This window comes from Penicillium pulvis, assembly GCF_028828015.1.
Source record: "Penicillium pulvis strain IBT 33274 chromosome Unknown contig_23_segment0_segment0, whole genome shotgun sequence".
In the NCBI taxonomy this organism is placed as follows: domain Eukaryota; kingdom Fungi; phylum Ascomycota; class Eurotiomycetes; order Eurotiales; family Aspergillaceae; genus Penicillium; species Penicillium pulvis.
In genome coordinates this window covers 3,412,188-3,434,907 of record NW_026643075.1, presented here as the reverse complement: position 1 = coordinate 3,434,907, position 22,720 = coordinate 3,412,188, and the positions used below count along the sequence as shown (strand labels likewise).

The following is a 22,720-nucleotide window of genomic DNA, read 5'->3' as shown; positions in this document are numbered from 1 at the left end:
TGCTTCGATATATGACCTAGACAAAGGCATCATGTTCATCTCGAAACCCCCGTTTATTCTCCGCGCTATGCAACTATTAACGCCACAGGGCCCATGGCACAACAAACGCCAAACAAAATGTTATATCCGTCGAAAACAGTAGATCAATCCAAATCAAACAAATGTACAGGCGCTCCCCTCCTTAAAACTCCTATTTAGAGGACATACTTTAGAAAACCCCCGCGCGCATCATGACATCATGAAACTGCTCCAACGTAACACCCGCACTCAAGCCCGCACCCCCATTTGCCTCAGCGATCATATCTCTTAGCAGGTCATCATCCACAGAGTCCTCCTTTAGCTCGCGCGCAATGCGCCGCAGGTGGTTGATGGATATCGGCCCGTCTGTGCCGCGCGTGAAGAGCTGGTACGCATGATCTACCTCCTCAGCCATAGCATCGTCATCGCGCGAGCGCAATTTTGCAGCGGCAACGGAGACGAACGGGCTGTATGGAATGTAGCCTGTGCCGGTTGGGTCGAGGGCAGAGAGGATCTCGGAGAATTCGGTTGAGTCTTCTGGAGGGAGGCCGAGAGCTCTATTGAATAGTATAGTAGTGAGTATATGTAAATTATGAGTAAGAAAGACGGGGGAGTTTGGCGAGGGACTTTATTGGAGGGGCCCCGGGATATGTATAGGCTTTGGGGTTTTACATACACCAGTGCTTTGCGCACATCTTCTCGTGGAATGACACCCTCCTTTTCTGCAGGGAAATCCTCGTGCTTATCGGCGAAAAGGTGAAAGACCTCCTTGATTTCATTCTCTTCCTCTGCACTGATATTGTTCTCTTTTGCAAGTTTGGAGGGGCGCGCACGTTTGGGACCTGCCGAGGAGGAGCCGGCAGCAGCTCCACGCCTCTGGGGAGGCTATAGTGAGGCGTGGGTCAGTCTCAGAGGTCGCTTGATATGCACTGCCAGGTGGGTGAGAGTAAAAGGCTTACCATGTCACAAGGCAAGAGAGGGAGCTCTCGGGTATTAATGTTGAGGGAATTTAGCTGTAAAGGTGACTACAGGAAGTGGAATGTGATGCGCCGGCGCCCAGAGTGGAGTCATCCGGCGGTGGCAGAAAAAGGGCGGATATATCTCACTTCCAAGTAATTATAGTGTCCTTCGGGACATTTGGTCAAATGAAAATATACAGAGAAGATTAGCATGGCCCCTGCACTAAGGATGACACGCTCAATCAAAGAGAAGCTACCAGTTTTTTTTTTCTTTGCTGGAGCTTCGTTGAGGTGTGAGGCTATTTCGAAGATGTGCTTGTCTGTGTTCGAATCCGTCTGGATACGTTTCTTTTTTGCCGGTTTGGGGTACTTTTCACAACTCACTCTGTTGCTGCACAGCAAAGCATGAAAGGTATATATATCTACGAACCGGTTCAAACGGAGACCGTATAGAATATCAAAATATCCACTTCCAAGGTTGCAGAGTAGGTACGTATTAGGTAGCCTCGAGCTAACCAAAGTTCTGCCGCATTTCGATCATTTGATCTAGTAAACTATCTTTTTTGGGGGGTTTAGAAAACAGTCGAAGGCACCCGAATCCAAAGTGCTGACGTTATCCGCCCGGTGCCTGCCCAGCCTTCAAGGTTATCAAGCCGGTCCCGCCCTTATCAAAAACTCCAATACAACAATTACAGCCATGGATGTTGAGCTCTATGTTTATGACCTTTCCAAGGTGTGTATTCTGTCTATGCAAGTTGAAGTAATTCAACCAGCTAATCAATTCTAGGGTCTTGCGCGTATGGTATGTACAAACCAGCATATAACACAATAAATATCCAAGAATATCATCTCATATGCCATCGTTAGTACTCTGTGGCCCTGACAGGGACCCAGATGGATGCGATCTACCATACATCCATTGTGGTTGGTGGTATGGAGTATTATTTTGGTCAAGGGATCCAGACCGCCCTTCCTGGAAGCACCCACCATGGACAGCCCATGGAGAGGATACATCTCGGGTCCACAGAGCTCCCAACTGATGTGATAGAAGAGTATCTTGGCTCCCTAGCCGAAATTTACACTCCAGAGGTTGGTCACAACCGAACAGACTCTTATACCATGCATTGTCGAATCTAATATTCTCTAGTCCTATGATCTATTTCTTCACAACTGCAACAACTTTACCCAGGATTTTGCCATGTTCCTCGTGGGTAAAAGTATTCCGGAGAAGATTCGGAACCTGCCTAGCACTTTCTTGGAAACCCCATTTGGGCAGATGATGAAGCCTCAGATCGAGGCCGCATTGAAAGGCGTTACCCAGGGCGGCGGTGCAGCCCCAATTCCCGGGCCAAGCGCTGCACCGCCGGTTTCTCGACCTGCACCTGTATCTCACGCGCCATTTGGGAAGGTTCGCATTGTCAGTAATCTCGGCCAACTCGAGGGCGAGTTAGCGGCGGCGTCAAACTCCTGCGCAGTTATCTTCTTCACCTCGTCCACGTGTCCGCCTTGCAAGATGGTCTACCCGACGTACGATGAGCTTGCAGAAGAGGCCGGTGATAAGGCCAGGCTTATCAAGGTCGACATCGGGTCGGCTTATGATGTGAGCATGAAGTACGGCGTGCGTGCAACGCCCACATTCATGACCTTTCTGAAAGGCCAGAAGCTCGATGAGTGGTCCGGAGCCAACCCAGCAAAACTTCAAGGAAACGTGCGGATGCTCTTCCAAATGGCCAACCCAACCCACCCTCACAGACAGCTCCGAGTACCCAGTTTCGAACGACAAATCAGCAATTTCGTCATGTACAAAAAGGTTCCACCACTAGACAGACTTGTGCAAAAGCTACCGGTGGAATTTAAAGATGCCGCAGGCATTGCACCAGTCATAGACTTCGTCAAGACCCGCCATTCTTCGGATAACAAAGCTCCTGCAGCAGATACTAGAGTCCCAGACCTCCACGCCTTTGCTACCGCTTTGCAGTCGACATACCCGAAGCTCCCAACTGACTGTCACTTTGCTGTCGTGGATCTCGTCCGTCTCTTATTCCTTGACCCACGCGTGAGTGGCTTTTTCGCCGAGGAGTCTCAGCACGCCACCCTACTTACTCTCCTCTCACCACTCACGGGTGAAGAGCTATCATCATCTCCTTATAATCTCCGCATTGTCGCCCTGCAGCTAGCCTGCAATCTCTTCAGCACCGCTCTATACCCCTACCAGCTCGCCTCAACTTCCTCACCCTTACGAGAAACCTGCCTTGCACTCGCCACCAATTCTCTCCTAGACTTACATGCAAACCTTCGTGTTGTAGCAGCCTCTTTTGCATACAATCTTGCTGCCTTCAACCACAATGCCCGATTTGATGGCAAAGCAGACCCACTTCCTGAAGCTGATCAGGTCGAATTGCTCGCCTCTTTGTTGGAAGCTACTTCGCGCGAGGACCAAAGCCCGGAAGCTTTGCATGGTCTGTTGTTTGCGCTTGGGCTGTTTGTTTATGAGGCTGATATGGATGGGGAGGTGATTGATCTTTGCCGAGCTATGGGTGTTAAAGAAACTATCGCTGCAAAGTCTAAGATTGCGGCTTTACAGAAGGAACCTCTGCTTAAAGAGGTTGGGGAAGAGCTCTTTGGGAAAGGACTGTAGACCATACTTGGCTTATGAATTGTTGCATTTCTGGTAGTTCCTTTCGTGGTAATAATTGTTTGGGTGATTAGAAATGTACGCGCCCCACTCTGTTCTTCAGTATATCCCGGGTCATGTCACAGCTGAATCAATAAAGCAGTTGCGTTTATCTTGAGGTAGATACATAGCACGATGGCACGGTTGATTCTTTGGGGGAAGACGCGATGCCGACCAGTCTAAACCCCCTCTCTTTCGAACTCCAAACCTTCTCTTCTTTCAGTTCTTGATTCTTTCTTCCTCTCCCATCCACTTTAGCCGCGTTACCTCATGTCCACCGAGATTTATTCGGCTCCTCATTGCCTTCTCCATCCTCCCTCTTTCAGGAAAAGATGATATTGAGTCTTATTTTGACACTAGAAGTTTCAAGGTTGCCAAAATCCATAACCGCATACATATGATACAACATTGACTGTCAATGAGAGAGCGTGCTGGGCACATAGTAGATATGTACATACACTAGGAAATAATGCCACACATTTTCAACGGCTCTAGGTATCGATTTGAATAATGTGAAAGCCCGCCGTGCCTGGAAATACTGGCTAACAAGATTTGAGTATCATGGAATGTCATCAATTAATATAGTAAAACTTCACTTTTCTTCTCCTCAGTTCATCCGTGGGTATACTTCTAATTCTCCCCTATCAATCCTCCTTTTCTTCCTCTAGGTCCTTCTGCATCCATCGATCACGCGCCGCCTCGGGGTCCCACTCTTCATTGGTACAGTTCTCCTTCGCCTCCTTCAGCCATCCATTCCACTTCTTCGTCGCCGGCGCAAATCCAGCCTTTTTAATCCAGCGGACATTCCCGGTTGTCTGGATAGCTTTCCACATTGCCACGGTGTAGTTTGGGCAGATCTCGTTAACAAGCTCCTCTTTTCGGTATCGGCTCTCCCAATTCCAGAGGTCTTGCGGCTCTGTTAGGAGCGCCAAAGCCCAGTATGCAAGGTTGAGAATGATATACGCCAGTCCGACAGCGATCTGAATCTTCCAGCCGCAGTTACTGAAGAAAATAATTGAAGCCATCAGAAGTACTGTGCTGACCGCGAGAAGACATTGATGGGTACGTCCATTATACACATACGAGCATTCTTCTGTTCCGGCGTAAAGCTCACGGGCAATTTCCTCGCTGCACTCAATGGCGACGAAGGCTCCATTACGTGTACGAATGACGACGTTGCCTGGGGGCACGATACCCTTGGCTGCTCGGACTGAGAGGATTGGGCGCCACTGTGCGGACAGACACGCTGTGGCGGTGGAGATGGACATAGTTCCCAGTCCCAAAATGGCGACTGCATCGTGCTGCACACCGGCCCAGACAAACAGAGCAATTGTAATGAGAACCGATACCAACGTCAACAGGTTCAGTGAAGAGAATGTGTGCAATGGGATGATAGCTTTACCCGGTGGTACACCATGGCGTAGGAAGCTGCCGTTCTCCTCGGGATCTTTCTGCCTATATGTGATCTTGAAGGATTGAAACTGGAAGCTTTTCAGTCCTCCGATGCGGTGGATCACGTCGGCGAAGAAATTAAGTTCGTTGAATTGATTGCCCGAGTGAACGCCTACGACGGTCACATCCTTGACAGAGGGTAGTCGATCTGGGCGGTCGGTATCGAGCATCGTCTCTGGAGCAGGCAAGAGACGAGGAAAACCAGCCAAAGGAGAGGCGGTAATACTCTGGGCATGTTTTTCGATCGAGGACCCTCCGACCACGGCTAGCAGGCCGACGATGTCGAAGCTCCAGGTGATTGCCTCATTATCGACTGCGAGCGGGAACCAGACCATCTTGCTATCCCTTCAATCGTGTCCAGGCCCTGAAGCTCTGGTGAACAGGATGTGTAATGACAACGGAAAAGAAAAGGTAGATAACGTCAAAGAAAGAAGGCCTTGAGCGCGGCAAGTCTGCATGCAACGACCCACTTCATCATGGGAAGGGGCTTGAGCTGAAGGTGTCAGAAAAAAGCCAACGAGCTGTTTCCCAGCCACGCAAGTAGCCTACCCATTCTGAGCCAATCGTCCCGTCTTTGTGGAGTAGTTCTCGGAGACAGGGGTTTTTTTTTTGGCAGGGGATCGTCAATCGTGGGGTCCGTAAACCTGTGGATAACGTACAATTCCAGGGCTGTACGGATACATACATAATCTTTCAGCACCGGGTCGATGCATAGTTCGTGTCTGCTGAACTGTGGAGTTAAATAGATTGCGATCCACGCGAACTCTACTACATATGCCCAAAAATGAGCGAGAACATAGCTGTCTCCCGTGCCTATTGTGGGCCATCTCATCACGGTGGATCAGAGAGGACAGGCATACTCCGTAGATTGGCCTGTATGGATGAATCCATCGGACTTTGCGTTCGTGATGATCAGAACAGATGGGACGTGCAAGTGGAGCATATGCTCGTGGACAAATGAGGTAAACCCCACCTCCTCCATTTCTTTGTTTACTCATACACAAAGTCTCTCTAAGTATCGAGTTTACTGAAGATACGGACTTTTTGTTTTGTACAGTTTGATTCGATAACATGATAGGCAGTTCGTCGGCAAAATCTTCCCCGGTTCTGGGCATTCTTTTTCAATCCGACCATTCATGCAGTATTGATGTTAGAGCGGGTTCGTGGCTGGCTCAGCTGCGGGCCCAGCTACTCCAGCTCCAGCCCCTCTTAACCACTTCGCCGGGACTCTGGTCCACACAACCCCAATAATTTCCTGTCATAGATGCAGAATTTTCAGATCGTGTACAGACTTTGAAGTGGATCAGAATGGAGTATTCTCCATGCAGATATTTGTTCCGTGCTACAGACTGTTTATGCACTAAAAAGCGGACTGTCATGACGATCCTGTTGCACTAAGCCTAAATAGGTCCACGCTACTAGATTTGCACAATTTCAGCCCTCGGAGATCGCCTCCGACCCTAGATCTTTTCATTCGACAATGCTTGCCGCCCAGCACCATCCCCCGATGTCAATCCTTGAATGTATCGTTTGGCCATGTCGTCCATTTGCGAACCCGCGAGAACAACCCCCATAATGTGACCCACTAGCTGACCTTGAGTGATGATACCACAACGAATTACATCATTCATCAGGTCGTAGGTGCTGTGTGGCTTCAAGCCCCGCATGATACGCTCTGCCCTTGTGCTTAGTATTGTATCTCACTGTGGTTTCGGGCCGTACTCACTGCCGAGTGCCCAACTACAGGGCTTGGTGATCTCCACCTTGTATTTTTGGATCCAAGACTTGGGATATGTGGCCCGCAATCCGACTGGGTGACCCCAACTGCTGATCGTGTAGGTGCTAGTTTTACGGAATTCGGGTGCCATCTCCTCAGCCGTTGGCTTGCTGTCTTGTGTCTGCTCTGCCTTGCTGGCTTGTTCTTCCGCCGGCTTGGGTTTGGCTTCCTCGGACTCTGCCTCGGTGGGCTTTGCGTTTGGATCCTCTTCTTCGGCTTCATCAAGATCTATCGGTCGTGAGTACTCGCACTGATAAGGTTGCCTCGGAATACTTACCCTCAGGCTCTTCGTGCTCTGCTTTGGCGTCATTGTTTTCGCTTTCCTGGCTCGATTTGGCCTTTTCTGCAGGCTTTGGCTTTGCATCGGGGATATGACCTGTGATTTCTTCCACGGCTAGCTTGTCCTCTATACTGCAATTAGCCTTGTATCAAAAAGTAGTCCGAGGAATGACATACTATAAACGATAATTCCATGCTCAAATCGGGCGTTGGCTGAGTATGAAATGACGAAAAACACATCCACGAAGCCGATTAATCGGATCTTGCCAGCCCATCGTTCTCCATTGATAGAGATCTCCCAGGGGTGAATATCACTGAAGTGATTCTTAGCCTCTTGAATATGGAAGCGAGGGAACCACTATTTAGGAAGCGCGCATACCAGTCGCATTCTAGGGTAATATCTTGAACAGATCGACCAAAAGTCTCCAGCACTCGGTGGTAGGACGCCATAGTGAAGTGTTCAAGGTGAGAAGACACTTCGAAATGAAATATGTACAGGATTCAAAGGCAATGTATCAGTAATATGACGGGGATCTGAAAGTCTGGTAGCCACTTAGCGTGGAGTGGATCAGTGTCAGAGAGCTGATGGCTGCCGGTCTCCGCTGTGGGTCATAACCCTGCAAGCTAGTACTGTACACATTCAGCTACTCCGCAGAGAGAAAAAAAACGCATTGCACAGCCCTCGTTTGGTGACGTGTTCGCGTGATTCGTTGATTAATTTACCCTGTTGAAGTGCCTCAACCCCTCCAAAGTCTCGTGAGTGGGACTTGATCTTCAAATTGATAGGCTTTCCAGCTGCCCCCCTGCCTTCTTTCTTCTTAATTTGTGCCGCTCAGAATCTCCCCCTCCTATTCGGCTCCATCGGCTCGGCTAGCTGTATAAATCCTTGGAGGTAAAGAGAACCGCCATCCCAGAACCTCCCATCTCAATACTAGGGGACCTCCTGGCTTCGATCCAACATGAGTTCCATCAGCAGCCTCAAAGCAACCCTCTCTGACAGCCTTGTCTCTAACTCGGCACTCAGGGAGGCGTTCGACATGGCCAGCTGGGCCACTGATCGCACATCCCGCTTCAAGAATGTCGTTATGGACGGTGAGCAAAAGCACAGGCTTCGCCGCATTCTCAACCACTTCTTGATACCAAGCATCAAGCCACAATTTGTGGATGACGAGGACGAGACACAAGAAGAGATTGATCGGGCTCCCGATAGTTGGCTGGCCAAGGCTGACGGGGTATTGAAGATGCCCTACCGCATGATTGATATCGAAACAAAGAACATGGTCCCCACATATAATCTCGGCCTACAGGACCAGTATTGCATTGTGTCTCATAGTTGGAAAGGATCCGAAATTGGCTACGGCTATTTCGACCAGGCCAAAAAGTTCGACCCTACAAAAGATGCCGAATCGAATGATGGGAGCAAGAAGCCCTCAAACGACCTCGATAGGGTCATCAGCAAATGCAAGGCTGACATTCGCGATTTGGAAAAAAAGATCGAAAAGGTGCTTCCAACTGTTACACCTAGAGCCGACGGAAAACGTCCCGAGGATATCGAAACACTGCTCAAGTGGTATACCGAGGCCAACACAGCCACTTATGATTTTGGGAGAGCCCAGAAAACCCATCATGATGCTGCAGCTGGTGTATCCAGTGCCGAAAGAGAGACGGAGTATTACAACACGTTGTGGGGAACTCTCAATGCCCTTACAAACTCAAAGCCATCGACCGACGAACCAAACTCTGCTCAGAGAGATGATCCGGGAGTGAAAGAAGTACGCTCGGCAATCGCGAGTTTGAATGTTGAAGCGAAGAATCGACGCACAGAGGCTGAAGAAAGGCTCGCAAATGCTTCAAACAAGCAAACGGAATACAATTCCACCATTGAGTTCTTTGAAAAGAACCGTGAACTGTGCTACGGAATTGAGCAGTTGCTAGTCTTATTGCAGCACATGCGGTCCTCGCGCAAGATCGAAAACTCTATCACGGTAGCCAAGGAACTTTTCGATGCACACTTTCTCCGAGGAGGAAAAAGATATGTGTGGCTCGACACATGCTGCATCAACAAGGCTGATGGCGGTGAATTGACAGAGTCCCTGGCCTTGATGGGTGATTGGTATGAGAATGCCGATTTCTGTCTGGTTCATGTGGATACTGCACGGGACGAAAACACGTGGATTGAAGAATGGAAGCACTGGGAGAACCCTCGCCATCCTGCTGTCCCCGTGAACATGGGGAGCTTTGAGCAGATTGGCTCCGCTGGTAATAGTCCGGAGGAGAGAAGACAGTTTCAGATCGAATGGGCAACGCGTGGATGGACGTTGCAAGAGCTGGTGCTGAGCAAGGTTACCTACTATGTTAACTCGCACTGGCAGAAGCTGGTCCGACCAGTTGAGGTCATCGGTCCATTCTATTTCCTTCAGCCCTTCCTCGCCCAATTCTTCCGTCATCCATTCGTCAACAAGCACAAGGAAATCAGCAAAGAGCAGATGGAGGAGCTTAAAAAGGTACTTTCCCAACCATCTCCAAGTGATGAGAAATCCAAACGTTTCCTCGAGGATGGAATGTCACCCACGAAGACGATCTCCGTCATGCTTCAGGCCCTTGGATTCTATGCACCAAATGGAATCAAAGCGAAAACGGCCGACGCCCAGATTGGCAAAGCAGTGCTTGACGCTGCCGATCGGCTGCCCGATATCCTGAGCAAACTAATCCCAGATATCTCTGATACGCACTGCTTGTCGAGCCTCACCAACAACCAAATCAATCAAAATGATAGAATAGCAGTTTTCATTCATTTGCTCCGCGAGCTGGCGACAGAAACGGACATTGAAATCCTCGAAGACAGGAAGGCCATTGCAGCATTCAGCAAGATTGGAAACTTGACCAACTGGATCAACGGCCATGACTTTATGGACTCCTCCGCCAGCAGCTCTCTCGTCACCGCGGCAGAGCGAGTCACCACAGTCGCTACCGACCAGGCATACTCTTTGATGGGTATTCTTGGTGTGCGGTTCCCAGCATTTCCCGCAGAAGGACTTCCAAAAGCTCTGGCCCGACTTCTGGATGAAGTGGTGATCTCATACAACGATGTTTCGGTCTTCAACTGGTTCGGTAAACACCAAGGCAGTCCTCTCCAGGGGCGCTCAATGTATCCCGCCAGCATCGCGGCATTTGTTGATCCTGCGACTAACATGAACGTCACATCTCGGACATACGCTAATCAGCGGATCTTGAAATCTTTCAGAGCCCAGCGAGTTCGACAGAGTGAAACAGCTAGTAACGTCAACATGCTACTGGCTGAAATGTTGGGTCTCACGAAGAAACTGCCGAAGGAATGTTCGGTATTTGTGAACCTCGGCTTCCTGGCCGCAAAAATCAAGATGACCAGTTTCGATAATTTGGAAGCCTGTCTGGGAGACTTGGTTAAAGTCGTTGAGCAGCTTCGCGACTTCACGCCTCAGGATGAGAGCTCAGATGTAGCAAGCCCCATCGGCTTTGCCCGAGTCAACTCGCTGGCCGAGTCAGTCCGGTCGGCTAAATTTGAGGTTCCCAAGTTTGAAGTCCCTAAGTTTGAAGTTCCCAAAATGTCCTTTGGAAGGAAGAAGACCGCTCCTCAGGTGACGGAAGAAAAGACACCAATTGAGCCCCCCACTCCGACATCGACAGTGCAGGCCGCGAGTTCTCCTGTCGATCAATATGAATCTTTGAACAACTGTATTACACATGCCATTGCGGTTCTCAAAGGCGTGGAGGCTCCGACCACCGACTCTAGTGTCACTTTGCCATTGGCTGAGAAGCCCAGCTCGCCTGATTCTACGAGCGAGCAGAACATCGACGCTCGGAACGTGAATACATACGAGAAGCGAATGGTCTGTCCCAACCCGATCACAGTGAGCAGTGGTGGTATTCGAGGTATCTTCGATATCCAGCGGGTAATTGTTACAATGCTCGAGCCCAAAAAGCTTCGTTCTCGGGTCCGAAATGCAGTCAGCGGCCAAAAGATCGACGGATGGTGCACCGTCAGCACTGGTCTCTCCATGGCTCTAGTGTCTTTCTCCTGCGAGCGCGACGCTCTGCAAACACAGCTTGACCTATCAGAAGTCATCAACAAGCACATTGATCCAGACGAGACACCATCCGACGGTGATAACCAGACACCGAAGCCAAACGACGAGCAGAACCAGGGCTTCCGCAGCCAACTACGAATGGAGAAGACCCGGGAGAAGATCCGAGTCGCTCGCATGGTCTCATTCGTGCAAAAGCCCAACCTCGAGACAATTGCCGGAGAATGGGTCTTGGCCCGGTTTTCCGGTGCCCCTGGAGCCAGATGGTTCCTCTGTGTCCTCGAATTAGGCGCCGGGAATGATTTCTATGGACGCCGAATTCCCACCGACGCGTTCAGCTTTGAGGATGCCGCTCCGGAACAGGGACTGACGGAGTACTGGCACCAGTTTACTACTGAGAAGAAAGCTCGGACCTGCGATACGCTTGACATGTATCTTAATCGGCAGAAGCTTTGGAAGAATGCTGGGAAGAACTTGGATGAGATGCAGAATATGCAGCATATGCAGCAAATGCAGGAATCTCAGGCTCAGAGTGAGAACGATCATCTCGATTTCGACACGGCGATGGATATCATACAAAATCTTTCGTTGGACACGCTGGAAAAGACTATCAATTTGGGTAAGATGACGGGTTATGGTGTTGGAGGTCTAGGCGCGGAGCTTTGGGCTATGCACCTGGAAGCTCGAATTGAGAAGTGTGCTTTGAAACGGGTGCCTGTTGCGTTGCGGACGCCTGTTAGGGATCTTGATCACAGCAGAAAACTGCTACCAGCTATGTTCCACGCTGGACGCGAGATGCATATGTTCTAAGGATGGGAGTTGAGAGATCATAGTGCTCTACTAGCTTCATGTATATGTTTATTCCACTGAATTTGATCACCTATGTATGTAACTATTCATGGGCTTTAGCTCTTGCACTTCCAAGGTTCCTTGGCTGTTCTGACTTCCTCATCTTCCTTTGGTTGAGTGAGTCATGACAATTCCTTTTCTGGAACTGTCCAGGCATCTTCCTGGCAAGGAAGCATTATTATGTTGGTCTACTGATCAAAAAATCAAGCTGTGGGATATCATGCCAAGAAACCTATTTCGATGTCTGATTGTGACCTTCTAGTCTGGTATCTCCTCAAAGATTACCCAAAACAACGTAGGATTTAATAAGTCAATAATAGTTATTATTTCACGATTTATATTAAAGCCAAAGACAGAAATTCCTATAATTCTACCATCTACAGGTACTGACACATGAAAAAGGGTCTGTAGCCAGATAGGCACAAGGCAGATGGTCCCGGTAGCAATAGGTCAAAGAGCCCCTCCATATCAGGAAGTCTCTCCAAAAAGAATGTAGCCCTCGATTCTGACACTAACGATCAGCTTGTTTCATATAGCTGAGTAATCAATCCCATCGGGTAAAATCAAGTATATCTCTCTTCATGTCCGGCAAAAACCCTCACTAAGCGTAGCGCTTATCTAGTCCCAGATAGGAAAGCATCGGTGGATTCCACACAAATTCTACCAAGGTTCTATACCCCACACCGCGGAGTATCTAGACAACGAAATGGAGAACCGAAGATCGCACAAGTATACTAAAGAAATTCTATTATTTTTTCTCCGTAAACCTCCGTTTCTTCCGATCCAATATAGGACGAAGCTTATCGCCCGTGAGTCATTGTCGTCCTTTGACCTTGATGAGATGCAGGTATCGGAAATCAATCCCAGCCAATAATTACTATTACTAAGTGCCCGAGGCGCCTAGTACACTAGTATGTAGGCTTTCAGGCGTACCCTCCATGCTTACAAGTTGTCCAGCTAGTGTATACACATTCGGAAAGTCTGCCGAAAGAACCGACCCAGAAATAAATGAAAACCACCAGGCTCCCGGTGTACCCACATAAAGATAATTGATTCCAAAGGCTTAAATCAAGCCCAGACCGCCAGAATATTCGAACAAAGCCAAAAAGAGAATCGCGGTAAAGATAGCCCGAAGACATGCCCGAAGTCTTCCCGGGCCTCGGATAATGTCCGGGTAATGACCGGAATCCATCTACCGGTTCAATTCCCATGGTGGCAATTGAACCAGCAACGGGTAACGTAACCCCGTGGGATGGCATAAGCGCTTTAGTGGGATATAGGTCAGCCCCAGTATAACCTAAAACGCGTCAGGGTTGAAGAAGTTGTTTGGTGCAACAAAGAAATACCCGGGGCCCCATTCCGATTGTAATCACCAATGAAAAAAGCAGGGGCCAACACATGCATTATAATTACCAACAATAGAGAAATATGGATGTTTTACATGAATGTTGCATTTGTTTTATGCTGATGGGAAGGTTGTATCCTCATTATTGGATTTATAATGTAAAATGTCGGCCCCACGGGTGGGATGGCCCCTGATCTAATATTGTAATGTCACAATCTCACCGTTGCTTTTTGTTTGCAGGGCTGTCAGATGCGAGTCACAGCCTTCATAGATGGGGCGGCCCGTTAGGTTGGGCCTCATACTAGGACGGGGCGAAGCACAAGTACAAGCACGAGGAGACGTTGACGTGGAAAGGTTGTTTTTATGTAAAAGTATAGATACATTGTCTTTGTATAGTGAGGTTGATAATACTTCCCCTCCGAACACATAATATCGAGTGGGAAACGAGGTATGTGCGGTGGAAATGATTTCCGACCTTCACTGTACAGGTATGCTACGTTGGCATCTAGAACAAGGAAGAGAAAATATTTGATAATAAATGGTTTAGTTTGAAAAAGCTAGAGCTAAGCTACCTAAGTACTAACTAATGTTGCGTGCCCAACGAGGGACCACGGCCAGATCACAGTTCTTCACCGACACTAGGTAGGCTGCAAATGATGTGACGGTGGCGCGTGGCGTCCGCGCATGGCTTGGATGATCACAGATAGCGCAGGGCGCGCGATCGGGATAATAAATCAAAAACAATAAAATCCAGATATAATCGGCGATATCGGGGCGAAAATGAATAGGGATGGTACACGACGGGGTATTTGGCGGGGGTATCTGAGCAAAAAATCACACGCTAGAGAACGGCAAATGAAAAAAATGAAAATGAAAAAAAAAAAACACCGGGTCCGCTTCGGAATGCGACGGCCAGAAGACCAGGCAACAAAAGTAAAATCAAAAATGCAACTTCCGAGGATGATCGGAGGGAAGGAAGAAAAAATGAGTCAAGGCTCAACCAGCGGTGTGGGGGTATTTCTGGAAGCGCCGACAGCGAATAATTAGGTAAGCGCGGGGAGGTGCGGAGATCTGCGATAAGGCGCGCGTTGTTGATTTTTGGCGTTGCTATTGCGCCAAACTGAAACGGCCCGAGGGGCCAGCGCGCCGTCAGATCGACCCTGTGAGCTCGGGGCGAAGACTGTTGCCTTTGCAGATGATTGGACCTCATCATCTGATTCGTTGGGGCCGGGTATCACGGGTGGTTGACAAACACACGGATCTAGGCCGAAGGGTCGGAGGGGTAGTGGGGGTGGAAGTAATGGCCAGGTGAAAGGATGGAAGGTAAGACAGGCTGTTGCGTAGCAATAGCAGAAGTGAAGTGTAGGTTGAACTCAGTGCGCGCCCGCGCTGCACTCAGATGGTGAGCTTAAACGGTTGGTACTTTGCTTGATGAGTGGGCGCGTCGCTTGAGGGGAACAGCCCGACGCTTCTTGTTCTTTGGTGTAACTGATGAAATTGGGCTGCGATCGGTCGCAACTGTCTTTGGCTGTCGTAGCGCTTGGGTTGCTCGTGCATGGGCATCTACCTTTGCCAGGAATCGGGCGCGATCCTCTTGCTCGGCGATGGCTCGCATGCGCTCGAGTTGTTGCTCCATGGTCACCGACGAGACCATATGTGTGTGCTTGGGTGCAGGTTCCTCCTCTGGGATGGGGTTTTCTGGCATCCATAGCAAGTCTTCATCGGAAAGGTAGGCGTTGTTCACAAAAAGGTCGCATGAGTCGGCACTTGATAGTGAAGCACGGTTTGGCCATGAGGGGAAGGCGCATGCGGCGCCCATGCCATATTCACTTGAGAAAGAGGATTTGCGTGGGTTGATATCGTATAGAGAGTCGGTAGGCGTAGGAGGAGGAGCTGATGGGTTGGAGAGAGGCGAGCATTCAAAAGAACTGCCACTCCAACTGAAGCTAACCTGAGCAGGATCTGTGCTTGCAACAGGAGCGACGACGGGGGCTTTGGCAAGAGCCATATCGCGTATCCGCGACTGAATAGGAATCATGGTGTGTGAATATGATCCTGATAGAGTTGAAAAGGTGTGGAGAGAGGAGAGAGGAAAGTGAAAGTGAGGGAAGTGGAGAAGATATAGTGAGGGTGAATCAGGGAGGCCCAGGCCGTGTTTAAGAAGACGGTGTGTGGGCGATAGATATCAAAGCCGGGGAAAGGCTTCTAGACTCCCGCACCCTTGCAGTCCCGACTAAGACAAAATAAAATAAGAAAATAAGAAAAAATAGGGCGAAAAGTCCACAAAAGGAATTTTGGCCCAAAAAGGGAGTGACCGGCTTCCGTGCAGCAGATCAATCAGAAATCAGCGATCAGCAAATCGAACTTGTCAAGTATTTTTGACTACCGCCCCAGTCGAATCGAGCTCCGTGATCGGGTATACAAAGCATCGAAGACGAATGGTCTCTTTGTAATTTTTTTTTGTTTGTTTTCCAAGCCTCACAAGGTCTTAGAAAAGATATCCCAAAAGGATCCGCCCCTTGCGACAGTAATGTGTTCCCCGAAAGGGCTGCCCAACCGGCTGCAGCGGGGGATCTGGTCCGATGAAAATCAGATTGTGCGGTGTATGGGCGTTGCGATGGAAATCTTCCAATGAAAATCGGCCGGATTTCACCGCTGAATGAGATGCAGCTTTGGACAAGTGAAGCAAAAAGATACTTTGCAGACAAGTCACCCAAGAACAGGGAAATACCCAACCTCAGGCTTGTTTGATAACAAAAAAGGCGTTTGGCGGTGAATACGTCGAGATACAACACGTCAACACCGAATATTGGGGAGATTTGGAATGAATAGATAGGTTCGGTTTGCAAAAGAAGCAGATGTGCTTTGTGGAATTTGTTTTCATTTTGAAAGAATCAAGGATCCCCTACGAGTTCTCCCGTGTGTCCACTATTGTCTAGCCTTTGGTGGAGATTATGGAGTGATTAGGCTCTACAGCAACGGTTCCGCTGAAAATTGGACTTGGAACGGTTCTCGCCCCGTCTACTCCGCTCGGGAGAGCGTTAAGCCGGGTAAATGCATAGCAGTCCTTTGTCTTTATTAGTATATTAATTAATTATTTATTTATTGAATCCTTCCAAAGGACAAACTATTCTCAATCTCATCGAGGGGTCTGTTTGAAAGAAATGTATGATCCCTTTGACAATTTCGGCTTTTTACCGATCTAAGGCACTACGCGGACTCACGGAGTAACTGAACTTTCAATTAAGCGGAACCTCGGCGCGACGAGGATCGTGGAAGGTGTAGAACACTCTCTGGGTGGAGAATTCATTTTTGCACGAATCAGTGGAGCCCCATTTTCCCCGTGGATCGCCCCTGTTCTTTGTTTCATCGGTCTAGATGGTCGGTCCAAATCAACAAAGAATAACTCCGCTCATCCATCACATCGTCTTTCTTTCTTTTTAGGGTCGCATATCATCGCATATCCTGGATCTGATATAGATTAACTCATGCTTCCACTGCATTTGATGTCCGTTTCCTTTTCTGCTTTGTCTATTTCGTTACGGACCCGGGAACCTACGAATTGGAACGGCTTAGCGTGTTACGGGCCAAATAGCGCTTCCCCGACGCTAAGTGGGGCCTTCATCCGCCTTCCTGCGTTCCCCGGCGACACCATCGTTCTGAGCCCCTTATTCGGGTCTATGATCTTCATCTTCATAAGATACATCCATTTCCTCCTTCCTCCTCGGGAGGTTGGAATTTCAGACCGTTCACGGCTCGATGCGGAAGCTCCCGTCTCCAGCTCCTATAGCTCTACACATCCCATGCGTCATGCACTCCATCCATTTATTTCAGACGTGCATCGGCCCGTCGGGGAACCGGAAAGCACTCAACACCAAAAAGCGCCTTCAATGTGCGACAGCCACTGACCTCAGACAGTTGACATTTCATCTCATGGATTTGACAGGTTCCTCGGTATCTTTGTTATGAAGCCGATCATCGGATAGACCTGGCGCGGGCCGCGGCCCAAAAAAATCGCAGGATCGTGGTCTTCCCCTGTCCCATTCCCTCGGTTCTGAATTACTATTGCTACCAAGCTGTTGGTAGACTACTCTATAGTGGATACAAGTACCCGAAGTGGACCTCGGGCAGCAAAGGAATGGGGCTGGACCTCCTGAATGATTTCGAGATTGATAGTGGAGTCTCGCCATGATGTGCTTACAATTTTCTTGGAATTTTTCTTCAGCAGGAGCTTGCAGTATGTGGGGGGAGAAGGCGTTAGATCAATTAGAGCTATAGGAGAGGCTACTGTCGCTAACAATCAATCTTCCAGCAAATAAGAACACGCTAGATCTTAATCGGCTTGATTCGTCCACCTACATGAGTCTCCCACCTACCTGGTTCACCAAAATCATTCCGGGATTTCCCTGCAGCTTTATCTGCATCTCATATGCAAGATATCTGATCGGAATCGAGAAGCAAGGTATTCGGTCGCTACGTCACAGCGAGGATTCCAATAAAACAAAGGAGGTCCCGACAGAGTCAGTAGAGATTCAAGCCTCCAGAATCCTTTCCCCGCCTCCCATTTCCATTGATGAATTGACCGTCTCTGAGTATCGAGTACATTGAAGATCGACAGTGTCTAGACCCAACTCACCGCCATCCGATCAGCAGCAGCCACGATTTCTCCAAGTCGCCACACATGCACGAAGCTCGGTCTGTGCGATCTGCAAATGGAACAAGGACTCTAAAAGTTGAAGCCTGCAGACCATCCTCAACTACATCCGGACGTACAGATTTGCGGATACGCCTCCTCCACTCCGAACCATGGGAAGCAGCTTTCCCCCATGGGGCCACAGTTTGCGCTCGGGTACCAGATGTGCATGCGCCCCACTCTGGAGAATGTGACAAGGGAGGCTGCAGGAAAACAGAGCAATCAATCAGAGCTTACCGTTACTGTGCATTTCGCAGTGTGAGTAACACAAATCCGCACCGGGAAGGCTCATCCGCGAGCCCGGCTTGCAGCGATCGACGGGGCCCTTGAGTCGCGTCTCTTCACCGCGTATCTGAGACGTGTCGCGGGGAGAAGTCAAAGCCAAAAGTCAAAATCCGACCGGAGCACGAATAAGATAATGATATCATACTCTCGATCAGCTAGTCAGCGCCGCCTCCTGACTCATTCCATAGCAAGGGGATGCCACTGTAGCAGGGAGCTGACCTCAGACCTCTCTCTTTCTGTTTACCCCCTCGATCACGGTCGTGAGAGGGTCGGGAAGGCGGGGATTAGCATTTCATTGGATATCTGGAGTGTTGCTGTTGCTTTCCTCAATGCCACCAGTAAGGTGGCCTTGAACACCATTCGGGAAGAGGATTAATTTGGTGAGAGGGGGTCTGTGGGTGTGTCAGTCGCCGGGTAATATGCATCGCGACCAACGGCCGCGTATTCTAACACAACACAAACCAGAATCAAAAGTCCAAACCAGTCTAGCCCCAGCCTATAATTAATTCGAATCAGTAATTGGAGGAAATCTTTACCGTCTTCCCGAACACTTCGACACCGCATCAATCCGCGAGGCATGTGCGGACCCTGATAGCCTGTGCAGTCTTTTGTATATCGGCTTGTCGCAGAGAAGCGTTGGCATTAGAGCGGACGGTGCGTCTTCGTTGATGTTCTTCAAATTTCCTTTGGGATCGATCATTGGGCGTTTTGTGTATCTGCTCAATTGGCCGGCTTCTCTCCCGGGCGCCTTTGGATTTATATTTGCACCGGTCAGACGCATCCGCGCTCCTGCACGTCTAGGCGATGCAATTGATGCTATCAGGATAGTCGTTTTAGGTGTACGGAATATAATAATGTAGACTAGACAGTGTACATAATTGACCATAATATCCGACTCGGCATGATGATGCTATCGTAGGGATTATCATTGTAGAATTTCTGTGTTGCAAGAATACTGTAGGTACTATTTTAAATATTATCACTTATACAGTGCCGACCGCTTTCGCCTTCCATGTCGAATACATAGAGAAGCTGTTTCAAACCCTAATCATGTGATCCGCTAATCCAGATATGGGTAGTATGTAATCAATCCGTTTTGTAGCTGACCAAGTAATATATACCTTAATTCCAAAATACAAGTATGAACTATATAGTTATTTACTCCTGACTTTCCAGGCTGGAAGATTCCATGCAAACCATGCAAACAGAACAGTCGTTGAATGGGCAATCTGGCAATCATCTTCTTTGTATCTTGCGGTTTCATTACTGCAGAGCACCTGGTGCTTTTCTGCGTGTCTGCCCGGGATCAGGTTGCTGTGTAAGGCTCGATCGATAGTAAGGCTTATTTGTAATCTCCGCTACTGTCATCATGCCATCCTTACGGATCTTATTGGACGCTAGAGATGTTTGCTAATCGCTTCCGGTTCAATCTGCTTAGGCTTCCCTCTCCTACTTTAACGATGGCTAATAGCATTTGTAGCGATGATGCTTATTAACCCTAGACTGGTTATATACAGGCAAAATCATGCTGGTAATATCTATAAGCCCTTACAAGGACGTATTGTAATCAACATGTAATACTGTAGTACAGCGGTTTTCTGAATCCGTTCCAAGGTTTGACCTCAACCCTCATTGGACTTGATTCCCTGAAATTAAATCCTAAATGCAAGGGCTTTGACTGAATGTTATTTCAAGCACTCGATTTTCCCAATAGTCTGTATTTGACAACGAAATTCTTCTACATACGAGTCAAGATATATCATCGTTCTTCGCAGAACGCTGGCTTCGTAACCTTCCAAATTTATCGCACAACGAAGTGTATATTTCAAAATCCTGGGAGTTATCAGCTTGGGCATCGCATTAGTCAGAGTGCCAGACTAACCCCTTCAGAAATCTTCCAGAGTCCGTATGTCAAAGCAAGTGAGCCGAGCCCAAATAGAACAAACCACCGCCAGTCAGGGTTGCTCTGTAAAGCATTCACATTCATTCCAAATATGCTCTTGTACAGTCAGCTTAAACCTGAATGTGGAATAACGCTTGGGTGAAACCGTACTGCAGTAAACATCAAAGGCAGATAAATAAACTATAGCAAACATTAGTATGTAGTGTAGATTTGGATAGGCTACTTACTGTAATTAGGCTAAGTCTCTTCAGAAACATGGTTTCCGCAATTGATATCTGCGCGATCTCCTAGTCCGTGTCAGAGATGGTTTATTTGTATTCTTTCAGTACTCACCATTTGACGCGCATCACGGAGTGTTTGCTCTTGTTGCTGAAGCCGAATGTTTGTTCCTTTTTCGAAATTTTGGCATTCGTTCTCCACATCTCTGTGATGCTGCTCCTCGCCGAAAAATCTTTTAGATACGTCGTTTAAATTCCGAATCTTATCGTTATAATCCTTGACTAAGTCAGAGGTAGATTTCGTATGCTGATACAATGACTGCCGGAGCGTGGCCAGATACTTGCCCTCGGTAGCAAGGTATTCGAGTAGGCGTCGTCTTTCTATATTTGGTGTGAACTATCCATCCGCGTTATAAGCGTTGTGTAGTTAAGATCATTACTGAACTCACTGATTTGTTGATTCGATCCTCTGCTGTATCAATAATCCGATCCCATTCCACTTGCAGATCAGCCATTAGATCCGATATGAACCTGTTTCCGTCTTCGGGTATTTTTCCAGATTGCAGGATGGAATGGTAGAAGGCCTGTCCCTTTCCATTTCTAGTCCATCTAATGCCCTTATTACTTTCGCTTTGCTTATTTTGGATCTGGCCACGACCAAGCCAAGACTGTTTTTCGGTGTCGAAGAATTTTTTCGGATCCGGAAAAGTCAGGTCGATATGGGATACCAATTCTTGCTCGTTCGTTTTGAAAATGACGCTGTGGTTGGCATATTGCTTGCTCGAATGTTCCGTAATATCAAAGTGCTTGAAGCTCCGATAAATACTACGTGCTATCAGCAGGGCGTACAGAAACAGGATAAAACAACTTACTAAAGTAATCGATTGGGGTTCGTCTTTCCATCATCATCATCATCATCATCCGGAAAATCAAGACTATATTCCATCTTTACCTGCGTTAACTTTTCCTGAATTACTGTTTCTGTCACAATGAGATATGTTGGCTGCGTCGCACTATGTTTTATGAGCTCAAACCAATCACTTCTGTATTTAAAAACCTTTCGTGGTGATACACCAAGTTTGAGGGTTGCTTTGGCAGCAGTGAGATGCTTCAAGTTTAGCGCATGCTGGAGCACAGCTTCGCCACTAGTTTGATCCTTGATAAGACCTATTTGAAAAGCCCATTTCAAATTCTCAATGACTGAATCAAATTTCGGGCCGATCAAAGTGTGAGGAAGGTCCTGTAGAGGGTACGAGCTCAGCAGAATCGATATATTCTTATCTCTCCTTTGAATGGCATGCATCAGCGGAGTGGTTCCATCGTTGTCCGCCAATTGTACATCAATCCCTTCAACCTCGAGCAGAGTACGAACGAAGTCAAAGTCCCCTTGTCCCACTGCGTGTGAGAGTAATGAGCGGCCGTCGCGACCTTTTCCATTCAGGTAATCTTTGTCAAAATAATCGGGTTGCCATGACGATCGTAGGTGATATTCTGGGGCGTCTGTGGAGAACGGTGAATCCCTTCTGCCTCTCCAGGTGTCCAGGTTCCATATTAGGTCCTTTATAGGAGCCAAAGAACCTCTTCGGCCAGGGATGGAAAGATGCCCATCTTGGGGAGATTCAAGGCGATTCCGAGGACCGCGGTTTCGGTGAAGCAGAAGGTGGAATAATGGCATTTGACCTTCGTTATCCAAATCATTCTTGTATACTTCTCGGCCCTTGTGATATAAAGTCCGCCCAATATTAGGCATTCTCGCCTTGGGAATATTGCGGGTTGTACTCGGAGGGCGGAGTAACATTCTTATGGCAACAAGGTTTTCAGTCCCTGCAGCCCAAGAGAGCGCTGAGCGGCCCTCTTTATCGCGGGCTCTGATAGCATCATGGCCCTTGAATTTCCGCAAGAGATCTTCCCACTTAGAGTTGTACACATCGCCGTACTCCGATGCAAATTTATCTTCGGCCCCTGATCTTGCGGCATAGTGTAATAACGTTTGACCCCAGGTATCACGGTACTCTTTCCATTGGTCTTCAGGAGTACGTTCTAGTATCTTAATAGTCTTTTTGTTATATATACCTTCATCATCATCATATCGAAGATCCATATTTTCGGGCGGCTGGGGAAAATTGCACATCAAGTAGAACGTGGAGTGAATGTAAGAAGCCTCGATGAGCGAGTCAGGAGGATATTAGTATTTCGTTAGGCAC

General features: G+C 48.3%; 7 protein-coding genes across 7 annotated transcripts; 2 read left to right on the top strand and 5 right to left on the bottom strand.

Moving 5' to 3' along the window:
* Positions 1–208: 208 nt before the first annotated feature.
* N7503_005567 (EF-hand superfamily Ca2+-modulated protein) lies at positions 209–980 on the bottom strand (the record flags this gene model as incomplete). The annotated part of the gene is made up of 3 exons (XM_057065114.1): positions 209–575; positions 695–903; positions 978–980. 3 exons carry the CDS (start codon positions 978–980, stop codon positions 209–211), a joined length of 579 nt encoding a protein of 192 aa, XP_056922857.1.
* Positions 981–1,674: 694 nt separating this feature from the next.
* On the top strand, positions 1,675–3,615 carry N7503_005566 (bifunctional C97 family peptidase/thioredoxin family protein; the record flags this gene model as incomplete). Its single annotated transcript, XM_057065113.1, has 4 exons — positions 1,675–1,710; positions 1,765–1,779; positions 1,845–2,066; positions 2,125–3,615. The coding sequence occupies 4 exons, from the start codon at positions 1,675–1,677 to the stop codon at positions 3,613–3,615; spliced, it is 1,764 nt and encodes a 587-aa protein (XP_056922856.1).
* A 680-nt stretch (positions 3,616–4,295) lies between these two features.
* On the bottom strand, positions 4,296–5,438 carry N7503_005565 (uncharacterized protein; the record flags this gene model as incomplete). Its single annotated transcript, XM_057065112.1, has 1 exon — positions 4,296–5,438. One exon carries the CDS (start codon positions 5,436–5,438, stop codon positions 4,296–4,298), a length of 1,143 nt encoding a protein of 380 aa, XP_056922855.1.
* A 1,125-nt stretch (positions 5,439–6,563) lies between these two features.
* On the bottom strand, positions 6,564–7,609 carry N7503_005564 (uncharacterized protein; the record flags this gene model as incomplete). The annotated part of the gene is made up of 5 exons (XM_057065111.1): positions 6,564–6,778; positions 6,830–7,108; positions 7,158–7,286; positions 7,337–7,473; positions 7,539–7,609. The coding sequence occupies 5 exons, from the start codon at positions 7,607–7,609 to the stop codon at positions 6,564–6,566; spliced, it is 831 nt and encodes a 276-aa protein (XP_056922854.1).
* Positions 7,610–8,118: 509 nt separating this feature from the next.
* Positions 8,119–12,033, top strand: N7503_005563 (uncharacterized protein; the record flags this gene model as incomplete). The annotated part of the gene is made up of 1 exon (XM_057065110.1): positions 8,119–12,033. The coding sequence occupies one exon, from the start codon at positions 8,119–8,121 to the stop codon at positions 12,031–12,033; it is 3,915 nt and encodes a 1,304-aa protein (XP_056922853.1).
* A 2,792-nt stretch (positions 12,034–14,825) lies between these two features.
* Positions 14,826–15,455, bottom strand: N7503_005562 (uncharacterized protein; the record flags this gene model as incomplete). The annotated part of the gene is made up of 1 exon (XM_057065109.1): positions 14,826–15,455. One exon carries the CDS (start codon positions 15,453–15,455, stop codon positions 14,826–14,828), a length of 630 nt encoding a protein of 209 aa, XP_056922852.1.
* A 4,689-nt stretch (positions 15,456–20,144) lies between these two features.
* N7503_005561 (uncharacterized protein) lies at positions 20,145–22,617 on the bottom strand (the record flags this gene model as incomplete). Its single annotated transcript, XM_057065108.1, has 7 exons — positions 20,145–20,228; positions 20,278–20,394; positions 20,449–20,478; positions 20,526–20,585; positions 20,632–20,913; positions 20,966–21,341; positions 21,389–22,617. 7 exons carry the CDS (start codon positions 22,615–22,617, stop codon positions 20,145–20,147), a joined length of 2,178 nt encoding a protein of 725 aa, XP_056922851.1.
* Positions 22,618–22,720: the final 103 nt, after the last annotated feature.